Source organism: Musca autumnalis, unplaced genomic scaffold (assembly GCF_047663935.1).
Source record: "Musca autumnalis isolate F117 unplaced genomic scaffold, ASM4766393v1 scaffold_5, whole genome shotgun sequence".
NCBI lineage: Eukaryota > Metazoa > Arthropoda > Insecta > Diptera > Muscidae > Musca > Musca autumnalis.
Window position 1 is genome coordinate 105590025 of NW_027412088.1, and position 20670 is coordinate 105610694.

At 35.2% G+C, this 20670-nt stretch overlaps 1 protein-coding gene across 5 annotated transcripts in view; it reads right to left on the reverse strand.

Moving 5' to 3' along the window:
* 5-HT1A (5-hydroxytryptamine (serotonin) receptor 1A) overlaps window positions 1–20670 on the reverse strand; it is an 891027-nt gene that overhangs the window by 440501 nt on the left and 429856 nt on the right. For all 5 annotated transcript variants that reach the window (XM_073988641.1, XM_073988640.1, XM_073988644.1 and 2 more), the window contains one exon: window positions 13199–13726. In XM_073988641.1, coding sequence (XP_073844742.1) covers window positions 13199–13726 — 528 coding nt within the window. The remainder of the gene's footprint in view (window positions 1–13198; window positions 13727–20670) is intronic.

Below are 20670 nucleotides of genomic sequence, written 5' to 3' on the forward strand. Positions count from 1 at the left end.
TACAATATAACTACCACACGGTGCGCCTTAACTAATATTAAATGAAAGGTGTTTACATCTGGAAAAAATTTGAGGATTTTGGAACAGCAATGTTCATAGATGAGAAAAAACAAAAAAAAAAAAAAATGGCCGGAGGGGACAAATAAATCGCCTCAAAGTTCACATTTTTAGGGTTTTTTTATGTTTTCACGGTTTTACTTGGAAACTGCAAGTCCTATCGTATTGGGACTAAAGAAAATGTTATAGCAGTAAAAATTCTCTACGAGATTGGCCTTAATGGTATTTTACCATTTTTGAGATATAGAAGTTCAATTGGGACAATGCACAGACTGCATCGCCTCCTTATAAATCAATATTATGTACGATGCGCCTTAACTAACTTTAAACGAAAATCGCTTACGACTGGGATGTTTTTGTGGATTCTGAAACAGCAATGTTCATAGATGAGAAAAATCCAAAAACAAGAAAAAATCGCTGAAACAATTTTTAAAAAATTGCGGTCAAAGTTCTTTATTTTTGGTTTATTTTAGGATTTCAGGATTTTACTTGGAAACGACAAGTCCTGTCGAAATGGGACAAAGTAAAATGTTGTAGAGAATTTTTACTTCCAATCCCTAAACAACCCTAAAAATGTAAACTTTTACCGCGATTTATTTGAAAATCCCTCCGCCGAAAAAGAAAAGTAACAATATTTTTGTTTTGTTTTTTTATTTTTCTCATCTCTGAACTTTGTAGTTTCAGACTCCGCAAAAATTTCCCAGATGTAAGCAACTTTCATTTAAATTTAGTTAAGGAGCACCGTGACCAATTCAATGGTCAAAATTCCATAAAGTTACGCGTCGCGTTATATGTGGGCCATACCAATACTTGGTATACCTGTATAAGCCATTTTCAATACCAAAAGTACTACGTACGTACAACACATTTGACCAAAATTCAATCCTTCAATCCGTTCGGACGCTAGAGTGATTTCCACAGATTGACGGACATTGCTATATAGATGTAGAATAGCATGCTGAGCAAGAATATATGTACTTTGTGGGATCTAAAATGATTATGACGAGGAGTTACAAAAGGAATGACAACCTTAATATACCCTCCACTATAGAGTGGAGGGTGTAAAAAGCATGACAGATGATTATTTTTGATGCATATTACCCTACTATTTGGTAGTTATAACTAAAAGAACCCGCAAAACAAACTTCGTCCATCTAAAATCCCAACAACGGTACCTTGGTTTCCGGTAGGACAATTTACTACACATATGAATACGAACTTTCGTTTATGCTACAGGATTATCATTATGAGAACTTTTAATCAATTTATACTACTCAATAATATATTACTTTTCACATTAATTCCATTTGTACTGAATCTGGCTAAGGGCTGATGACATTTGTAGTAAATGTCATTGACAAACATTTACACCACTGTAACTGTACATTTAATATAACTCCATATGAATTTATTTAAATTCACATCACGTTGTGCTTAATTTAGCGAATCAAATAATTTGATTCTATTACAGCACGATAATAGAATTTCATCATCAAAACGAATGAAGAAATAAACATCTAAAGTAATTTTCGTAATTAGCATAATATATATTTCAGATTCAGTTTCGTCTATAAGCATTATTCACACACACACACCATTAAGGTATGCTATCAAGTTTTGTAAATTAATATCAGACACACCGACTCACTGACAGACTGACACCCCTCGCAAAAACAAAATAATTATTACTGTTGGCGGTATTGCTGCTGTTGTTGTAAACGGCTTCATTTAAATGTTATTCATAAAAATTAATAGCTTAATACTATTATCGCGTCTCCCTTATGAACTTGAACTGATTGGCAGCAGAGGCTCTTAACTTTGGAGTACTGTGTTTTTTTTTTCTTGAATTGCGTTCAATCAGCAGTTTGTCGATATATCCACTTTGTATAAGCCCTTGCATTTAGGCGCGAGGTTTTTTGTATTTCCATTCATAATTATTAATATTGCTTTCAAAATGAAGCTGTAAGTGACAGCCCGAAGTGAAGTGGCGATTTTTTGAAGAAAAAAATTTAAACGAATGTCTGTGAGTTAGTGTGGGTTAAGGAGGCGATGAAACTAATTAATAATTAAACTTATTTCATTTTGTGGCATAATGGGTATCTCTTATAACGCTCAATAAACACTGCATAAAAATATCACTTACACATTCCATCACATACATGTTTGAAAACTTTAAAGAAATTTTATGTAATATTGTGATTTTTATTTATTTGTGCCCGAAGTTTTTTAGTTTTTTGATTGAATCTAATACATAAGACTAAATTACATGCTCTTGCAAAATTTCAAGCGTCTACGTTCAAAAATAACGATCCTTTTCAAGAAAAGGCATTTCGGAAAAAGGGATAACATTTCCGCGGTTTTGGTTTCATTACTTACTTCCAATCGCATATGATTGTTAATATCCCATATACTCGCCTACATAAGATTAATATTACATAAAACAGTTTTTCATTTTATAACGTTTTTTGCTCCTCCTGTAAAATTATTATTTTGTTAGTTACGACTTTTGACATTTATGGTGACGATTCATATAAAGACAGGTAGCAGCGTAATAAAATGCTTATTATTCTCACCATACACACAAAAATCGTCAATATCGGCAAGGAGCTCAATATCTTCCAAAGACCCCTGTTGCACTTATTTGTTGAGTCTTTCTGAAAATAGTGTTACACTATATGCGACAGGTAGCTCGGACGGTAAGATAAGAAAAACCCATAACATCGAAAAATTAAATGGAATAGAATGAAAACCCCTTATTCCCATCTCGGGTATTCGTGGACAATTGAATTTATATATATGTACAATACAGACGTATCATAGGATCGATATTTTCTTACGGTACAGTGTACGAACGTGTAAAGGCAGACAAGCAAATTAAACTCAAACTGTTATGGATAATGAGAAAGCTTAAATCTCACAAATTGAAATATGTGCGTCAGTTTTTTACTATTTTCATAAATTTTAATATCCATATGCAAACAAGTGAGAATGCCGTTAAGTGCACCACGAGCTGTATTGAAGTAAAATCGAAAAATTAGTTTCCTATCGTTTATTAAATTCTAAGCTCTTCGACCATGTCAAGGTTTATTCTTAAGAATATGCTAACTGAAGAATGTCAATTTATTTTAAATAAAGTGTAATACCCATAAGACACCGATGTTTTCTAACCACTGCACAGTGGATCCATTTGTATGGAGAAAGTGGCCAAAAATATTTTCCGTGTAAATAATAAGCTAATGTGCTGGGTACAGCTTTGTGCTGCTGCTAAGATTGTTATACGGAGCCATGAGCGTAGCATTCTTCCCTCTTTCCCCTCTGGAAGGGGTGTGGGTGAACAGAAGTGGGTGAACAGCAGTACCGATTATCTTATGATGCAAAAATAGGCATGGTGAAACAAAACAACCCAGAAAAAGTCCTCCCAAAATCATGGGAGCAGCTTTGTGCTGCTGCTAAGATTGTTATACGGAGCCATGAGCGTAGCATTCTTCCCTCTTTCCCCTCTGGAAGGGGTGTGGGTGAACAGAAGTGGGTGAACAGCAGTACCGATTATCTTATGATGCAAAAATAGGCATGGGGAAACAAAACAACCCAGCAAAAAGTCCTCCCAAAATCATGGGTCTCATAAGGGATTTTTGGCAGCCGTAATTACTCTCAAATCCCCTTTCTTCCCCATTATTTTTACAAGGGCATGTCGCACTCAGTTTCTAGTTATTTTACGACTACTAGAATAACTAGTTATTCTGTGGCCAATAGAAGTTGAAAAGTAAGGTGAAACAAGTAAGAAAAGCGTTAAGTTCGGTCGGGCCGAACTTTTTATACCCTCCACCACAAATTTCAGCCATTTCGGTGGATTAATGTGGCCACAACCTTCAAAATACCAAAATTCGGAAGGTTCCGTTCTATGGGGGCTATATGATGGCGAGGACCTATACCTAAAAATTTCTGGAGGAAAGTTTTATACGCCTAAAGAAGACTAAATACCAAATTTCAGTCATATCGGTGTGATAATGAGGCTAAAACGTTCAAAATATCGAAAATCGGGAGATATTGTATTATGGGGGCTATATCAACACGTGGACCTATATAAACATTTTATGGTAGAAATGTTTCTTAGCCTCTGGAAACACAAAATACAAAGTTACAACCGATTCTTTGGTCAAATGGGTCTAATACATTCAAAATATATTAAAATGACGCGTACCTTATAAGGGACCTTATGTGGGGCCTATACCAAAACGTGGATCTATATAACCCAACTTTGGTAGGAATGTTTTCTGGCCTCTGAAGACACAAAATTCCAAATTACAACCAATTCTGTGGTCAAATGGGTCTAATACATTCAAAATATATAAAAATGACGCGTACTTTATATGGGGCCTTATATGGGGGCTATACCAAAACGTGGACCTATATAACCCAACTTTGGTAGGAATATTTTTTGGCCTCTGGAGACACAAAGTACCAAATTACAACCAATTCGGTGATAAAATGGGCCAAATATCTTAAAAATTCTTTAAAACGACGACGCGTCACGCGTCATTTTGTATGGGGGCTATACGAAAGCGTGGACCTACATAGCCCGCTTTCAATACCAAAAGTCCTACGTAAATATAACATATTTTCCCAAAATTTCATCAACCTACGTCAATCCGTTCGGACGCTAGAGTGATTTCCAGAGACGGACAGACGGACGGACATGGCTATATCGATGTAGAATTACACGCTGATCAAGAATATATATACTTTGTGGGGTCTACAATGATTATTTCGAGTAGTTACAAACGTAGTGACAAACTTAATATACCCCCATCCTATGGTGGAGGGTATAAAAATTATATTTTTAGAACAGTTGATGTGGAGAATTTGTTTTTAATTTCAATACAATTCTTACTTTTATTTTACTTTATTTTATTTCGCTCCCTGCCAGACTTGAACACACGAACCCTCTGATTTCTAGCCAAACACACTACACACTGTGCCACGCACACGAACATTAAGGGTTGCTTAACAACTTAAATGTGAGTGCACATGTGCACCACGAACTGTTATTTTTTAATTAACAAAAAGTTTTTGTTTTTGTCAAAAACTCGCGTGCCGACGGTGAGCGTTGAACACACAAACGTAGGATTTATAGTCGGACACACACACTGTGCCACCTTCCTCATTACTTAGTGAGGAGTAAAGTAAGTAGGTTTACCTTGTATATTTTTTAAGAAGTAACCCATTACTTTTCAGATTACTTGTAATGCGCTTGTTTACATTACTTTGTAAAGGGTTACGTAATGACTATCGGATCCAAATTTTTGCTGGGAATATGCAAAACAACATAAAACCAACCAATTTAGCAAGTTGAATATGTCAACATTTTTGTCTGAAGATTGGTAAAATTTTTAATAAAGATCTTATAGCGTTCATCCTGTAAGACACGTACCGCCTTCATTGGTGCACAATGTGTTAATGTACGTGGCCAGATAATAGAGTTATACCCTAGTATATACATTGAAACCACATTCTGATGCAGTTTTATTCTGCGGTCCACAATTTAAATTCTGGCACTAGATGGCAGGAGTAGACCGATATCTTCGAACTTGGAGAAAATATTATGAAGGCCAAATTTTGGACCGAATCGGTTGATCCATTCGAGAGTTATCGTGCGGATTTTTCCAGTTTTCGGCCCATTCTCCGGGGAAGTATGGGCTTGCCCCTGAAAAAAATTAGCCTTTGTTAATGGGACATCGAGTAGAAGTTGTTGCAAAAATAATGTAAGCCATTCGAGAATATGTCTTAAACTGCACTTTTCCCAAATTTTGTGTGGGAGGTACCCGAAGGAGTGGACCGATAGAGTCCATATTCCAATATGGACTCATCTATGTCTTGTAGAAATTTTACGATATGCAAGGTATGGACTTACTCGGTTATTGCCTTCGCGTGTTATCGTGCGCACAACTTTAGCGAAAAGTTTTGAATTTTTGTGAGGGAGGTGCCCGAAGGAGTGTACCCATATGACCCATCTTCGAACTTAAACTAAGTTTGGACAAAATATTACGACGACCAAATTTTGGACCCAATCGGAAGATCCATTCGAGAGTTATCGTGCGCTCCACCCGGACAGACGGAAGGACATGACTAAATCGACTCCAAATTGTCTGAAACGGATATTGTCCAAACATACTTGGGGTCTAAAACCATAATTTCGATGAGGCACATTTTACCCGTATGAAAGTGTATATGGCGAATAACAAAATTCCTTTACAATTCCATTTGAAAAAAATTAAAAAAATTTTTTACGGGCACATCTACGATTTTTGGTACAGAGGTAAAGGAAAAAAATCCGGTTTCAAATCTGCTCGCGTTCACGAAATTGGCCAATGCGCTCAAAAGTTATAGCGGTTTTTATTCTCATATAAAGAAAAAATATTTAAAAATATATTTTTTGTTGTTATGAGAAAATGTATGCGTAAATCGTTAACAGCATTCCATATCTATTCGTAGGTGTTTAAATAGTTATTAAATTTATTATTATTTTCGCGGAAAATCAACATATAATAAAAAAATTTTGAAGTAAATCCAAATTATCCTGTCCCAGAATCCGTACAAACCCTCAAAAAATAAATTAAAGAATATATGCGGAATCTAGACAATGCGTAGAAAAATATGATACCAAATTTATAGAGATTGGGTACATAAATTGCATATTATAGCAACAACAAAAGAGAAAAACTTATTGTTGGAAAATATTGTTGCAAATGTTTTTTTGGTTTGATTCTAAAAATTAGAAAAAAATATTTGGGAGTTCTCCAACTATTTTGCTAAAATCCCATAGAATAATGAATGTATACAGTTAAAACTTCATCAAAACATATGGTTTACCATCGCGAGAGTTTAACTGATTACTGTGATAACTTATATGTGTAGGAAATTAAGAGTAATATTGAAATTACAATCATTCAATTAATATTATAATTAAAAAGCCTGTTATTCGCGAATTAGTTAAAGTCGGTTGATGCGCATCCGTTTTTGGATACAGCGAATCAATCTCTGTCAAAATTTATGCATATTTCGATGTTTCACTCAGGGGCCATTGTGTGCCACCAGTTGCATCATACACTGCAAAAAACCTTAAAGTTGGTAAAAGTCGCGCAATGTGCATACGATTTTGATGCGCATCCGGTTTCGTCAGCGCCTATCAAAAATACGTCCAAATATACCAATTTTAATTAGATTCTTCAAGAACCGCGGATGTGCCTCCACATTCTATTTTTGGTGAAAAACCCATATTACACGCGAATCTCTGTAATTTATGACACGCGTTTTCGCAAATATTATAATCGCGTATAAAGGATTCCATTTACGTAAAAAATTTCAAGAAAATCGCGGTTTAGTACGCGGATTTGTCGAAATAATTTTTTGCTGCTTTTCCTATTTTCAGGGTATCTATATCCGCGGTTTTAGTGAATGGATTCGATCGCGGAAGGTCTCATTAGATCCGTCGCGTAAAAAAACTAAATTCACGCGGGGTACAAAGGAAATTAAATGGCACTTGTAAATTTTAAACGCAAAAAATAAGTTTTTTTAAAAAAATCACACATCAAATATTAGCCTTTAGACTCCAATTACTAGGATGCTGTAAGGAGCACACTCATGAGATATGCATTAAACGACGTAGAATCACGAGTTTTATAATCCTAATGTGAGTTTTGAATACTATCTTGTTGCGCGTCCGATTTATTAAAACAATTCAAAAAACCCCGAAATTCCGGCTTCAAAATGTCAGCATCAATTTTAGGTGGATGCAGTGGATATATCGAAAAATGATACACTAGTATCATATTGCCCATGAAGTATTCTTTGAGTCTTTCTTTGGGCATATGTCTATAAAATGTAAGGTTAAGCCTAAAATCGGAAGGGAGCATAAAAAAACTTGTTGGCTTCAACCCATTTTTACCTATTTTTCTACATTGATGCCAACACAGCTTCCACGTAAATTAATTTTAATGGTCGACCTTATGGGATTCCTCCTAAAACACTTCAGTTTAAAGAATGTATATCATACTATATAGAATATGTTAACAGTTCGCGAATTCTGAAAGGGTGAAACTCGGATTCATCGATTGTAAAAAAATTTTGTTTTTCGCCATATACCCTCGTTAGTATAAATGCTGAGGGTATAAACATATGTTCTACCTTTAGAATAGTTGATGTGGAAATTGTTTTCAAGTTCAACACACTTCATATTTGTATTTTATTTTGTTTTGCTCTCTGGTGGATTTGATCATGCGGTCTTCTGATTTGTAGCCAAACACATTACACACTGTGCCACGCATACGAACATTAGGGTATTTTTAAACTCTTACGTGTGCTAGCAAAAAACTCGCGTGCCGACGGTGAGCGTTGAACACACAACCCTTTGATTTGTAGTAAAACACACACGCTCTGTGTCAACGTACCCATTACTTAGTAAGGCGTGAAATAAGTAGTTTTTTTATTTACATAACACTGTATTACGTTACATAATGACTAACTGCATGATTTTTTGATGGGTCATAGTGTCTTCTTGCCAATATCGGCTCACGTTTTGGTATAGCCGCTATATAACGGTACCTACCGTTATTATATTTTATATATATTTTAGAATTTTAGGTAAAACTTTTCACCGAACTAGCTGTAATTTGACATTTAAGGTTCCCCGTGGTCACAAAAATTGTCAACATGAAGGATTCTAGCTAAAAATTTTAACCGTATATCTGCAACATGCCACTTGAAGTTCCCTGCGGTCACAAACATTGTCAACATTGGGCCATATTTTGGTATGGATCCAATATATTGGTACCCCCGATTTTCGGTGTTTTCAGGATTTTAGCTACATTTGTTAACCAATTTTTGACATTTGAGGTTCCCAGTGGTCACACACATCCTCCATCAAAAATGACAACCCTCCTAATTTGAGGATTTTGGCTTCAAATTTCAAACCAAATTATCTTGGTCCAGTCTACAGAAAATTGCACATGCAAAAAACCATCAGATTTCACTCTTTCTACCGTTCTGTATTCACTACTGGTATGCTGTGTGTAATGGTGTGCTGATATGTCATCGGGCGATTCTTTTCAACAAAGAATTTGACAAATTGTGTAGAATATACAGTTGTGGTAATCAGTAGTTTTCCGATGTTCATCTTTGGTCTTTTCCTTTCCTTTCAATCCCACCATCTTTAGAGAGTATGCAATGCATATAGTTTCCGGGCATTACAGGTGCAGATTCTAGAATATGGTTATAAGTTTGCGGTGTGTCGTAATCTAGTTAAATATCTGCTTCCTATATCGACTTTGGTAACCTTGTTGCTTTTCTGCCTAACCAAACAAATAGCCGCATCTAATCTGCAAACGAAATCGAGGTTATGTGTTTGTGGCACATTCAACACCTTTCGATTGTCATCTGCAACTAAAGACTAGTCTGACAAAAGAGGACTCCACTCCGAATTACAGAATATCCCACACTGTTATTGTCAATTGTGTGATAGAGTTGTTAAAACGTAGTTCGTTTGAACGACCTAGTTCGCTATATAGTTCAGTGGACACCGGTCATTTGTATGGACGAACTGTGAATGAGTTACATTATCTCTTTGTTTTCATTAAATAAATCATACGCAAACGAACTATGGTACTGAACTAGTTCACTAGATTTAACAATTCTATTGTGTGACTGAGTGAGGCAAATTTCAGTTTACCTAGGCGTATGAGCAAGGAAATTAGTTTCAGTATATGTCATACGCACTACAGACCATGCTGAACCATGAATACTTGTATGTACGTTAGGGTTATGACTTTTTTACAAACTCATATCCCTATTGGGATGAACTTTTACATAAGATTACATAAAATCTTAATTTTAACGTGACTGGATAAAAAAGCCTCACGCAAAATCATTTGAAAAATTGTATTTATGCATTTTTGACATTTTTTGGAGTCACTATAAACAGATATTAAAAAATATATAAATAATAAAATAAATAACTGAAATAAATATACTAATATAACAAGGATCATAAAACACTAAAGAAAGTTAAATATTCACATTGTCATTGGAGAGGATGAATCTCAGTGGGAGGTTGTCCTTGTTACGGCAGGAGTTGTATAAGTCTTGCATATCTTTGATCGTGCGCTCTCAACACTGGTTGCTTCGGGTAATGTTGATTGGAGATTCATCTTTTTCTAATGAGTAGTCAAGCATTTGAGAGGTTTTGGGCAGTCATTCAGAGCTGCAGATAGTTCTTCGAAATCTTCAGAGAGGAAGAATTGACTACTGAACCAATGATCAGCCCATGAATAAGAAATGAATAAACAGATTTTACGCAACCTGCTCCGGGTTTCAGGCATCAGTATAAAAGCAAGCGAGAGTTCCAGCGTGCATTGCAAATGTTCGGGATATTCTTAAAATTTACAAAAGGAATCTCACTCTTCTCAGTGAAATGGCGAAAAACACGAGTAAGGTGGAAGAGAAACTTTATGTCGTCTTTCCAGCCACTTGTTTCCTTAATCAAAGTTTTACCTTTACTGAAGGCTGTTTTCAATTGAGCATTGTTTTTCATCCACCGTGGTGCAATGGGTGTCACCGTGGTGCAATGGTATGCAAACCCGCCTTGCACGCTAAAGGTCGTGGGTTCGATTCCCCGGCCAGGCAACATTAAAAATTTCAGCGGTGGCAAAATACCCCTCAGTAATGTTGGCGACATTTCCTGAGTATTTCAGCCATGTAAAACTTCTCTACAAGTGGTGTCTTAGCACACGCCGTTCGAACTCGGCAAAAAACAGTAGGTCCCTTATCATTGAGCTAATATGAATCGGGGTGCACTCATTGATATGAGAGAAGTCTGCCTTGTCCCGTATGGGATGTTTGTGGAACAATTATTATTATTATTATTATTATATTGTTTTTCATCAAATCCTTCACAAAAAAGTATTCGATGTTTAGTGATGTTGTAGGCGCATGGAGCTCATCGTCCATGACAACCCGAAGAACTCGATCCAGCACATGGTGCTGGCAACTGATGAACTTGGGTGTGGTGTAACCTTTCGCTTCAAACATTTGCTGCAATCGAACTACAACGCCTGTTTTTTGCCGGTATTCACGCTTGTTATATCGGCAACAATCATCACAATTGATTCCTAGAGGTTAAACTCCTCTAACACATTCTGGAGACCTTCTGCGATTGTTTTAGCTTTCCCAACTTTCAATTTGAGTCAAAATGCATGCTCCACTTCTCCAGATAAAGCGTGTTTACCAAGTGGTTCTTCAACCGAGCAGCTTCCTTGTAGATAGCCCTGTGGATTCCTGACTGACATGGGGTTGGGATGTCAATGCCTTCAGCGGAAAGCTGCTTCCAGCAGCAGCAGCTTTACTGGACGAAATCTTTGAACTTGTAACAAGGCGTCTTGCAATGCCTGTTTGGTTATGCTTCCTTTTGATCGTTGACTATCTGTTCTACTGTCGTAAAAATCCCAGCCACTTTCGGAACAGTCGCGTATCGCTGAACTGGTAAAATTGGGCGCACTCGCTTCTATTGTCTTCTTTCGCTTGGATGGGTGAATGGTATTGACACCAGCACCGATATATGCGGGAAGTTCAATTTTTTACTCCATTGAACCTAAAGCTCTACAGCAATTAGAGCGATCCTCTCTATCCGCCCTTTTTCTGTAGACTGAAGAAATTTGATGCGACCAATGAAGTGTATCTTCAGGGGCATGCGACTCCGTTCACTCAGTTCTGTTTCCACTACTGCCACTATGACTCTTTTTAATGGCGCTTTTAACTGGACTAGGTTCTTTGTTCTTCTCCGCTCTTCTTATAATTCACTTTTCACTTCACTTTCACTATTCACTTTTTATATTTGTTCTTTTCGGGCTTTTCGACACTTGTTGAATGATCAATGTACACCTATTTATACAAGAATTTTTTAATATTTTTCTGACAGGTACTTATAAATGGGCTTATTTATGGTGGCACTATACCTGATTCAGCACGTGTGCGTTGTAAAATTTTAAAAAATTTCCAAAAAATAAGGCTAATAAATGTGCTTTCTGCAGTCAACGGAAAAACACACAATAATAAAAAATGCAAATCCTTTCCTTCATACATTGAATGTAAAGGAGTAAATCCCATAAATGAACCAGTAGATCAATTAGTCACAAATTTATGAGAGTTTGTAGCTCCCTAGCGCAATCGTTAAAATGAGTTATCCTTTTTTCACTAATTTGCAAATTGTGAGAATCATAAAAAATCGTCAAAGTTTTTCCCGAGAGATAAATTCTATTCAACATGTTATACCTTCACTTAATTGTAAATAAAAAACGTGAGATGTTCATCGATTTTTATGATCAATGTTTATAGACACTAACAAAAAAAGAAAAAAATGTAAAATTTTTCACAAAATTATAATTTTAAAGTGGTTTGTGCGTGACCTTTTTTAACAATTCAATGGAATGAACGTTACCATTGGCATTAATAGGCAAAATGTCATTCATTCCTGCTACAGGAAATCATTTTTGAGAAAAAAGGTCAAAAAGTCATAACCCTAATATACGTAAGTGGTTTTCCTCGATAAAAAATCAATAGTAAGTAACAAAGTTGCAAGTTAGATTGCATATTGTCGAAAGATAGATACGCATGTCGGCATTTCAAAAAGGCCTGCAAAATTTTTGTAAATGAAATAAAATTTAAATTGAATTAAAATAAATTTAAATGTCTTTATACGTGGATACGATTAAATATATCCTCACGGATTGTTGTTTTATTGCGAAGTTATGCGTTGTTTTCTTCTTCCAATACAACCAATAATTATCCATTTCAGTTTTATGATAGACTGACAGTGATAAAAAATTTATTGGAGTTAATAAAAATTGAAGGCAATAAAAACTGTTTCAAATAAAATCCGGTATTTAAAAAATAACACCTTTATGGCAAAACATAAAGGAAATTTAATCGACTATATCATGTCTGATTGATTTTCATTTTTATGACATTCAATCACGTGAAAACCAGCCATTATCCCACCTTTTGTTTGTCCATATGTACATATCACCCTGCTTCTGCTAAAGTTTTCTTTTTCATAATACAATAAATACAAACATATGCTTCAGTTACTTACCTATTATGGTTATAAGGATCATAAGACCTAGAACAACAGAAGTGGCAGCCATTCGTATCAGTTCACCAACATCTTCAGTGGCCGTAATATTGCCACCTGTTGCATTAACGCCCATAGCATCACTGCTACCATTCAAAATGTCTGCCAGCAGACTGGTATCGTTCAACAAAGAACCATTGATAAGCAGCGACCCTAAATCGACAGCTACACTGTTGTACATGTTGTCGGTGGATATGAGTGATTCGGGCGAAAGGAAGGTATTTGTTGCAGGTAAGTTATTGTTATTACTGCTACCACTAATAGCGGATGTGGCAGTGACAGTGGCAGCAGTTAAAGCGGCTACGCCGCTTAGGGCATTCCCCAGCAGACGATTATTGGCGTCACCATTTGTATAGGTGGACGTTATCGGGGGCATTGTCCTCGTTATCATGGTAGTTGTGGAAGCTATTGTGACGGCTGGATGTGGTCGTGATATAACGTAGGTATTGGGGTTTTTATCGTTTGCGATGAATATGTAATCGAGGGCATCTGCAAATGGAAACAAATAAAAAAGTTAGATTTCCAAAAGGGGAATATTGGTTAATAAAATGATTTAGTTTTAAAGTGGGGAAATGTTTAAATTGCAAATGATTTGAACATTTAAATTACGTACATATGTCGTGTATTCTTTAATTAGCACGGTGCACAATGGACAAAATTCGAAAAATGTGTTATTCGCTTTTTATAATTTTATGGTTTCATTTTATTAATAATCCAATCCTGACAATCCTGAAAAAAATCGTAGGTAACTTATGTTGAAACTTATATTAGAAAGGGCCACATGTTCATGGACTTGTATTTAAACAACTTTTGAATTGGGAATTAAAGAGAGGCCAAAAGTTTACATAAAATTTTTATACATAAAGTACCATTATGTTGATTGAAGCAATAACATATTACACAAAACTGATAAATTTTGTTTCTTTCATGGAGTGTATCAAAAAATTGCAGCAAATTGCAGCTTCGGTCATTTGGTGCATGAAACAGACATTCCTTTCAAATAAAATTATTCAAACATTACATCAGAAAAAATCCGATTCTTTGAGACACAACCACATTATAATAAATTCACATTTTTATATATTTTTTTTAAGTTTTCACGATTTTGCTAGGAAACCGCAAGTCCTATCGAAATGGGATAAGGGAAAATGCTATAGCTGTTAAAATTCTCTACCAGATTGACATGTATGATATTTTCGCAGGTTTTAACATTTTTGAGATATAGAAGTTCATATTGGGACAATGCACTGATTGTATCGCCTCCTTATAAAACAATGTCATGTACGGTGCGCCTTAACTAACTTCAAAAGAAAACCTCTTACACCAGGGAAGTTTTTGCGGATTCTGAAACATGTTCATAGATGAAACAAAAAAATCCAAATACAAAAAATCGCTGGAGGGATTTTTATAAAATCGTGGTCAAAGTTCAATTTTTTTTTTATTTTTTGTAGGTTTTCGCAATTTGGCTAGGAAACCGCAAGTCCTATCGAAATGAGGCTACAAAAAATGTTGTAGCTGTGAAAATCTAAATTAGTGATGCACAAAACAGTACTCTAGCGTAAATTTGTTTTTTATTCTCTTGCGCTCAGTCGTTGGCGAGACGCCAACGAAAGCACACCAGCACGGGTGTACGAACTGTTTTCTTTATGTTTTACTTAAATAGTGTTTGTACATTAGTATTAACACTTGTAATTTATTGTTTGTTATTTAAAATGACTTCTTTAATATGACCATATCAAACAAATAAAGAAAATCTATTAAAAATAACATGTTTAAATTTTGTGCTCAATCGGAGAGTAAACTTGGTACTCTTACCACTACAATCACATATATTGTTTTGTGTATCCCTAATCTAAATAAACCCTTTTTGTTTTCGATTTCTCTCATCTATGAACATTGCTGTTTCAGAATCCCTAATAAGTTCCCAGGTGTAACCACCTTCCATTTAAATTTGGTTCAGTTGCAAAGTCTAATCGATTCCGAAACCATTGTGTGTATCTTCTATAATATTCTTCTTAATCTTTTATAACCTTTTCATTTCGTATACAACCATTTAAAGGATAGAGTGAAAAAAGACAAGGCGTTTAGGACCAGAAATCCTAGAGACTGAAAAATCTTCCCCTCTCTATACGAGTTGTGCACGAAGCCATATACGCAAAATCCGTATATGAGTACCAGAAGCATCTGTTTAAGAACCCATGACCAATAGCGCCGTGCTGATACTGATGAAAAATGCGAAGAAATGGAAGGAAAGGAGAAACATAATTTCAATATATTGGTTTGACTTGATTCACTGATCATTTGCGGACTAACTATCTATCACAAATATTGTCAATTATTTTATATTCCACTAGCGGACCCGGCGAACTTGGTCTCGCTATTAAGGAATAAAATTTCATACAAAAACTCAATTTTCGATTTTTCCAATTTTCCGACTTTTCCAGAGAGATTTTCCAAAATTTTCTTCCGTAAAGACCTTATACGAATAACTGACAAAAAATTTTACTGAAATCGGCCTAGCCGTTCTCATTTTATGAATTACTATACATTTTTTACACCATTTTTATATATATAGATTTCAAAACAAAAAAATCGCCAGTACGAATCTGGTCGAGAACCAATTTTTGGTTGGTGCGGACAAAAGTTATGGCGGTTTTATTTAGGATTTTAAGGGAAAAAATTTTATAAAAACATTAATTACACTGTGCTACAGTGAAAATTTGCAGGGGTTCTGATGCATAAACTCGGTAATGTTGGAGTGCATGGAAGACGAAAATACCTTTGGTATCTTTGGGTCACTTCGTTTTTTGATTTTATAACGGTAAATGTAGTGAAAACCGGGGTTTCTTAGATTTTCAACTTAAAACGGACATAACTTCTTTTTTTCACAATGGACTTTTACTGCTTATTTTTTATTTGAAAGGTGAAAATCATGTCTTTCGAACAAGCCATAATTTTTTAAAATCGGGTAACAAATAGTTAAGTTATAGTTATTTAGGTGTGACAAACTGCATAATTATTTACCTTTATTAAGAAGGAAATTTAGTTAGCTTTATAAAATGGGAAAAACCAATGAAATCGGTTGAAAAATGCGTGAGTTATGCCATCTTCAGTGTTTTAGCTTTTTGGTTTTTCCCTTATAAAAGATTAGTACCTTGTGCGTAATTATTAAGTAGACAAATTCAAATCACAATCATACGCACTAAGGTACAAACTTTTATAAAGGAGAAACCAAAAAGTTAAAACGCAAAAAATGCCATAACTTATCTATTTTTCAACCGATTTCATTGGTTTTCCCTAATACCCTCCCCACATAGTGGTGTAGGGTATAATTATGCGGTTTTTTGTGCAAATCTCTTGCTATTCGTCCTCAAAACAATATTCCTTCAAAATATACAAAGATTATTTGCGATTTATAATAAATAGGTCAAAAATATAAATCACCTACTATATGGGGGTGACAACAAATGTATTGCAAAAATTACCAGATCTTTCGTTTCACGGAGAATTGCCAAAGTTGTGTTCCTTAATGAGTTGTCTATCCACGTTGGACATTAATTGGAGCTTTAATGAGCTTAGTTAACCCAAAATTAAGGCTCGGCATATTTCACTCTAAAGGTACTGGATCCTCAATTTGTATTAAATCTTGATCTGGATCTTTTTCGAGTTTTTTTTTATAAGGGTTGATATCAGGATTTTGGACCGAAGTATTTATTAACTTAGTGTTGTTATATTACATCAGCAATTTACACAAATAAGATTAATATGAACTTGTTTAAGCTTTCTGGATCCCTTTTACTGACTTTCAGAATAATTACTATTAAATATTTCCTCTTGATGTCAGTGGGGATGTTTTTTCAATCATTATTATGTTTGGCGCACTTTTTGAGATTTATTATGATAGCTGAGGGTAATATCTATCCATTTAGTAAAAATGAAGTCATTCCAACACTATTGAGAGAAGAAATAGAGCTCTGTTGTAGGTCGTTTTAAAATAATGCACTGAGGGTCTATGTTTTACCTATACTTTCCAGAGGTATTTTGATGTATTCAAAGCCAAAATCAGATTGTCCATTATCCGATAATACATATTGAGTCAAATATTCATTTATTGCATACTTGTATGTGGCCAATTCATCATTGTTCATTGTTAATATGGTGTCAAGCGTTTTTTACCTTGTCACCTAAAAGTAGTAGGTGATTCTTATTTCAGTCCGTATGTGTTATAAATTGCAAATAAATTTTGTATATTTTGACGGAATATTGTTTGGAGGACCAATAGTAAGAGTTTTTAAATTTTGATGCATTTGTTGTCTAACTGTATATTAATTTTATCCCAAAAATAGTGTGCAACATCCACGGTTCTTGATTGACCGCCTTGATATCGATGTATATTTTCATCATGGACACTGAAATCGAATGCGGACAAAAATCGTATGTACTCTGCGCGAATTATCGATGTTTTATAACTTTTTAAACACTAAAATGCAGCCGATGCTACATCTAAGTCTCCAAAATAAATTTCGAAAAATATAAACAAATTAAAAGATATGGTCTTGCTGTACATGAAAATCACATGCGGACAAAACGATCTTGATTGTTACGCGATTTATACGTATTTTAAAATACATATAAATTGAAATGGGTTATTTTACCTCTATTTCCATTTCAGAAGCCTCCATATGTATCCTCAGCAACCCAATTATCTTCCTCAATGGGAGAGCTTTAATATGAATATCTATAAAGCAATATGAATATCACTAATGCATGTGAAAAAATATTTTTTCAAACAAAAAAATATTTTTTTTTTTTTTTTTTTTTGACCCAAATATGTGTTTATTTTGGTTGTAACATCGAAACATAAAATACCAAACTGTATGACTTTAGTTTCATTTGATTCGCCGTGAAGTCTTGATCCAAAACAAATTTTTATGTAATCTTATGACCGGAAAATGGACCTTTATTTTGAAATATGTTGACTTATATTCAATAATTTATCAATTTTATGTACATTCCGCGAGTTCTGAGTAACATTTTACTAGGTTTATGCAATCTACTCGCTGAAATCACTTAGAGATAACTTTTTAGTAACAATTGTGCTCATTAAAATAACACTGTGCTACAAAAGTTGACAAAATTTTTTTGCAGGGGTTCTGATTCATATATTCTATTTCGTGGGAGTCCATCGAAGACGAAATTACCTTTGGTTTCTTTGGGTCACTTCGTTTATTGATTTTATAACTGTATATGTAGAGAAAACGGTGTTTCTTGGATTTTCAATTTAAAACGGACATTACTTTTTTCCACAATGCACTTTTACAGTTTAATTTTTATTTGAAAGGTGGAAATCAAGTCTTTCGAACAAGCCATAATTTTTAAAAATAGGGTAACAAATAATTAAGTTATAGTGATTTAAGTGTGACAAAAACGCTTTAAAAAACAGGAAAATGCTTTTCCTCGTGCTCTAGGCTGCTTAAAAAATACGAAACTGCATAATTATTTGACTTTATCAAATAATTACAATTAAGTTGGTTTTGGCCAAAAAGTTTGTAACGCATCGAAATAATGGTCGTAGACCCATACTTATATATATACCAAAATGAATGTCTCGACGAGCTGAGTCGATCTGGCTTTGTGTGTCCGTCCTTCCGTCTGTCTGTCCGTCTTTCCATCTAAACTTTGTAGTCATGGTACAGGTCGCAATTTTGATCGGATCGTCACGAATTTTTTGGGAGTTGATGCAGGTCCCTCAGAGGAAGAAGCCTATTAATATTCAGGAGTCGGAAGAAGCAAAAAGCTTATGTGGAAGAAAGTCAAAGTTTTTTCTTGTAATCACGAAATTTTGGGGGTAGTTGGGGGCCCCAGAGAGGAAGAAGCCTATTGATTTTGGTGATAGTCGGATAATATTTAGGGGTCGGAATGTGGAAAAACTCAAAGTTTTATTCTTTGTGAATATATCGGCTTCTAGTAGGGGTATTCCAACGGCAAAGCCTATCAATGGAAGAAGAACATATTACCTTTACATTGGTGTAAAGTAGGTTAGCGAAGGTGGTCAAACAAGGGAGATACCATAATAGTCGGTAATGCATCCAATTCTTCCATTTTTTGCAATCACGCTACAAGTCGTGATTTTAATCGGATGGCTACGAAATTTTGGTTGCTTATGTGGGTCCCAGAGAGAAAGAGTCATATTATGTTTGGTGGTAGTCGGATTATATTCCCTAAAAGAAAAGTTTACCATTGAAAAGCTTATGCACAGGGGTAGTGGTGTAGGGTATCACATGGTCGGCCCCGTCCCGACTATAACCTTTGCTCACTTGTTCTCTATACAACTGTCAATTTTAGAAACATTTGTAATAATTATTACAAATTATCGAATACGCAAACAGGTATATTATAAATAATTACTGAATTTTTGATTACGGTCCCCATCATGTCAAAGATAAAATTCTTAGAAGAAACTTGTAAGGCTAATATTCAAATCGTTAAGATAAATTTGTTTTCAGCCAGATGAGACATTAGCAGAGAGCTAACTGAAGAGCTATAATTTACTTAGGTTCATATTCGCCTCCGATATCACCGTTTCCTCCTCGCTATACTGCGATTTACAATTATTCTTTATTAGAGCGGGAATTCCCGGGATTGAAAAATATTTCCCGATTTCCCGGCAAAAAAAAAGACCGGGAAAACCCCATATCTGCAAACAAAGGTAGTATATGTCCACATTTAGGAACGAAATAGCTATAATTCTGTATTTTGGGTTCCCAGTGGTTGAAAACCTTCTCCTTCCAATTGTGGATATACATAGGTTATAGCCCCTATATAAGGGTACGGTCCGATTATAGCCCCTACATTTCGGTTCAAACTTGCTCCAATTAGTAATTTTTATACCCATTACAACAGCTTAAGATCTGCTCTCGAACCGTTTTGATTTAGAGGCAAGTCCATGGTTCCTGAGAAAATGGCCAGAAAGCTGTAAAAACACCCTTCGGCCACAATGCACCGTACTAGCAACTGTGCGCTCGACTATCTAAACGGATACTGCTTGGTCCAAATTTACATATACCAATATTTCTTAGAATCTTAGATGAAGTGGAGGACGGTGCTGATTGGTCCTTACCTCCCACCCAAAATTCAACATTTTACGTTGTGTGTGTTATAGGGTCTGTTCGAGGATCCTTTATAAATTCTTGCGAAAGCTCCACCTTGTGATCCTGTTTACAGCGGTATTATTTTTCGTGGACAAGCCCATGCTTCCAGACATAATGGTCCAAAAGCTCAATATTATACGACGACCGACTGAAATGACTGGTGGGCGCAATATCTATCGAAATGAATGACTCCCAAAATAAGGTACACTTTCAAAATGGACAGTGTCGAATCATTCCTTCCTTCATTCCAAGAAGAACCACACAGGTATACGTCCACGAAAA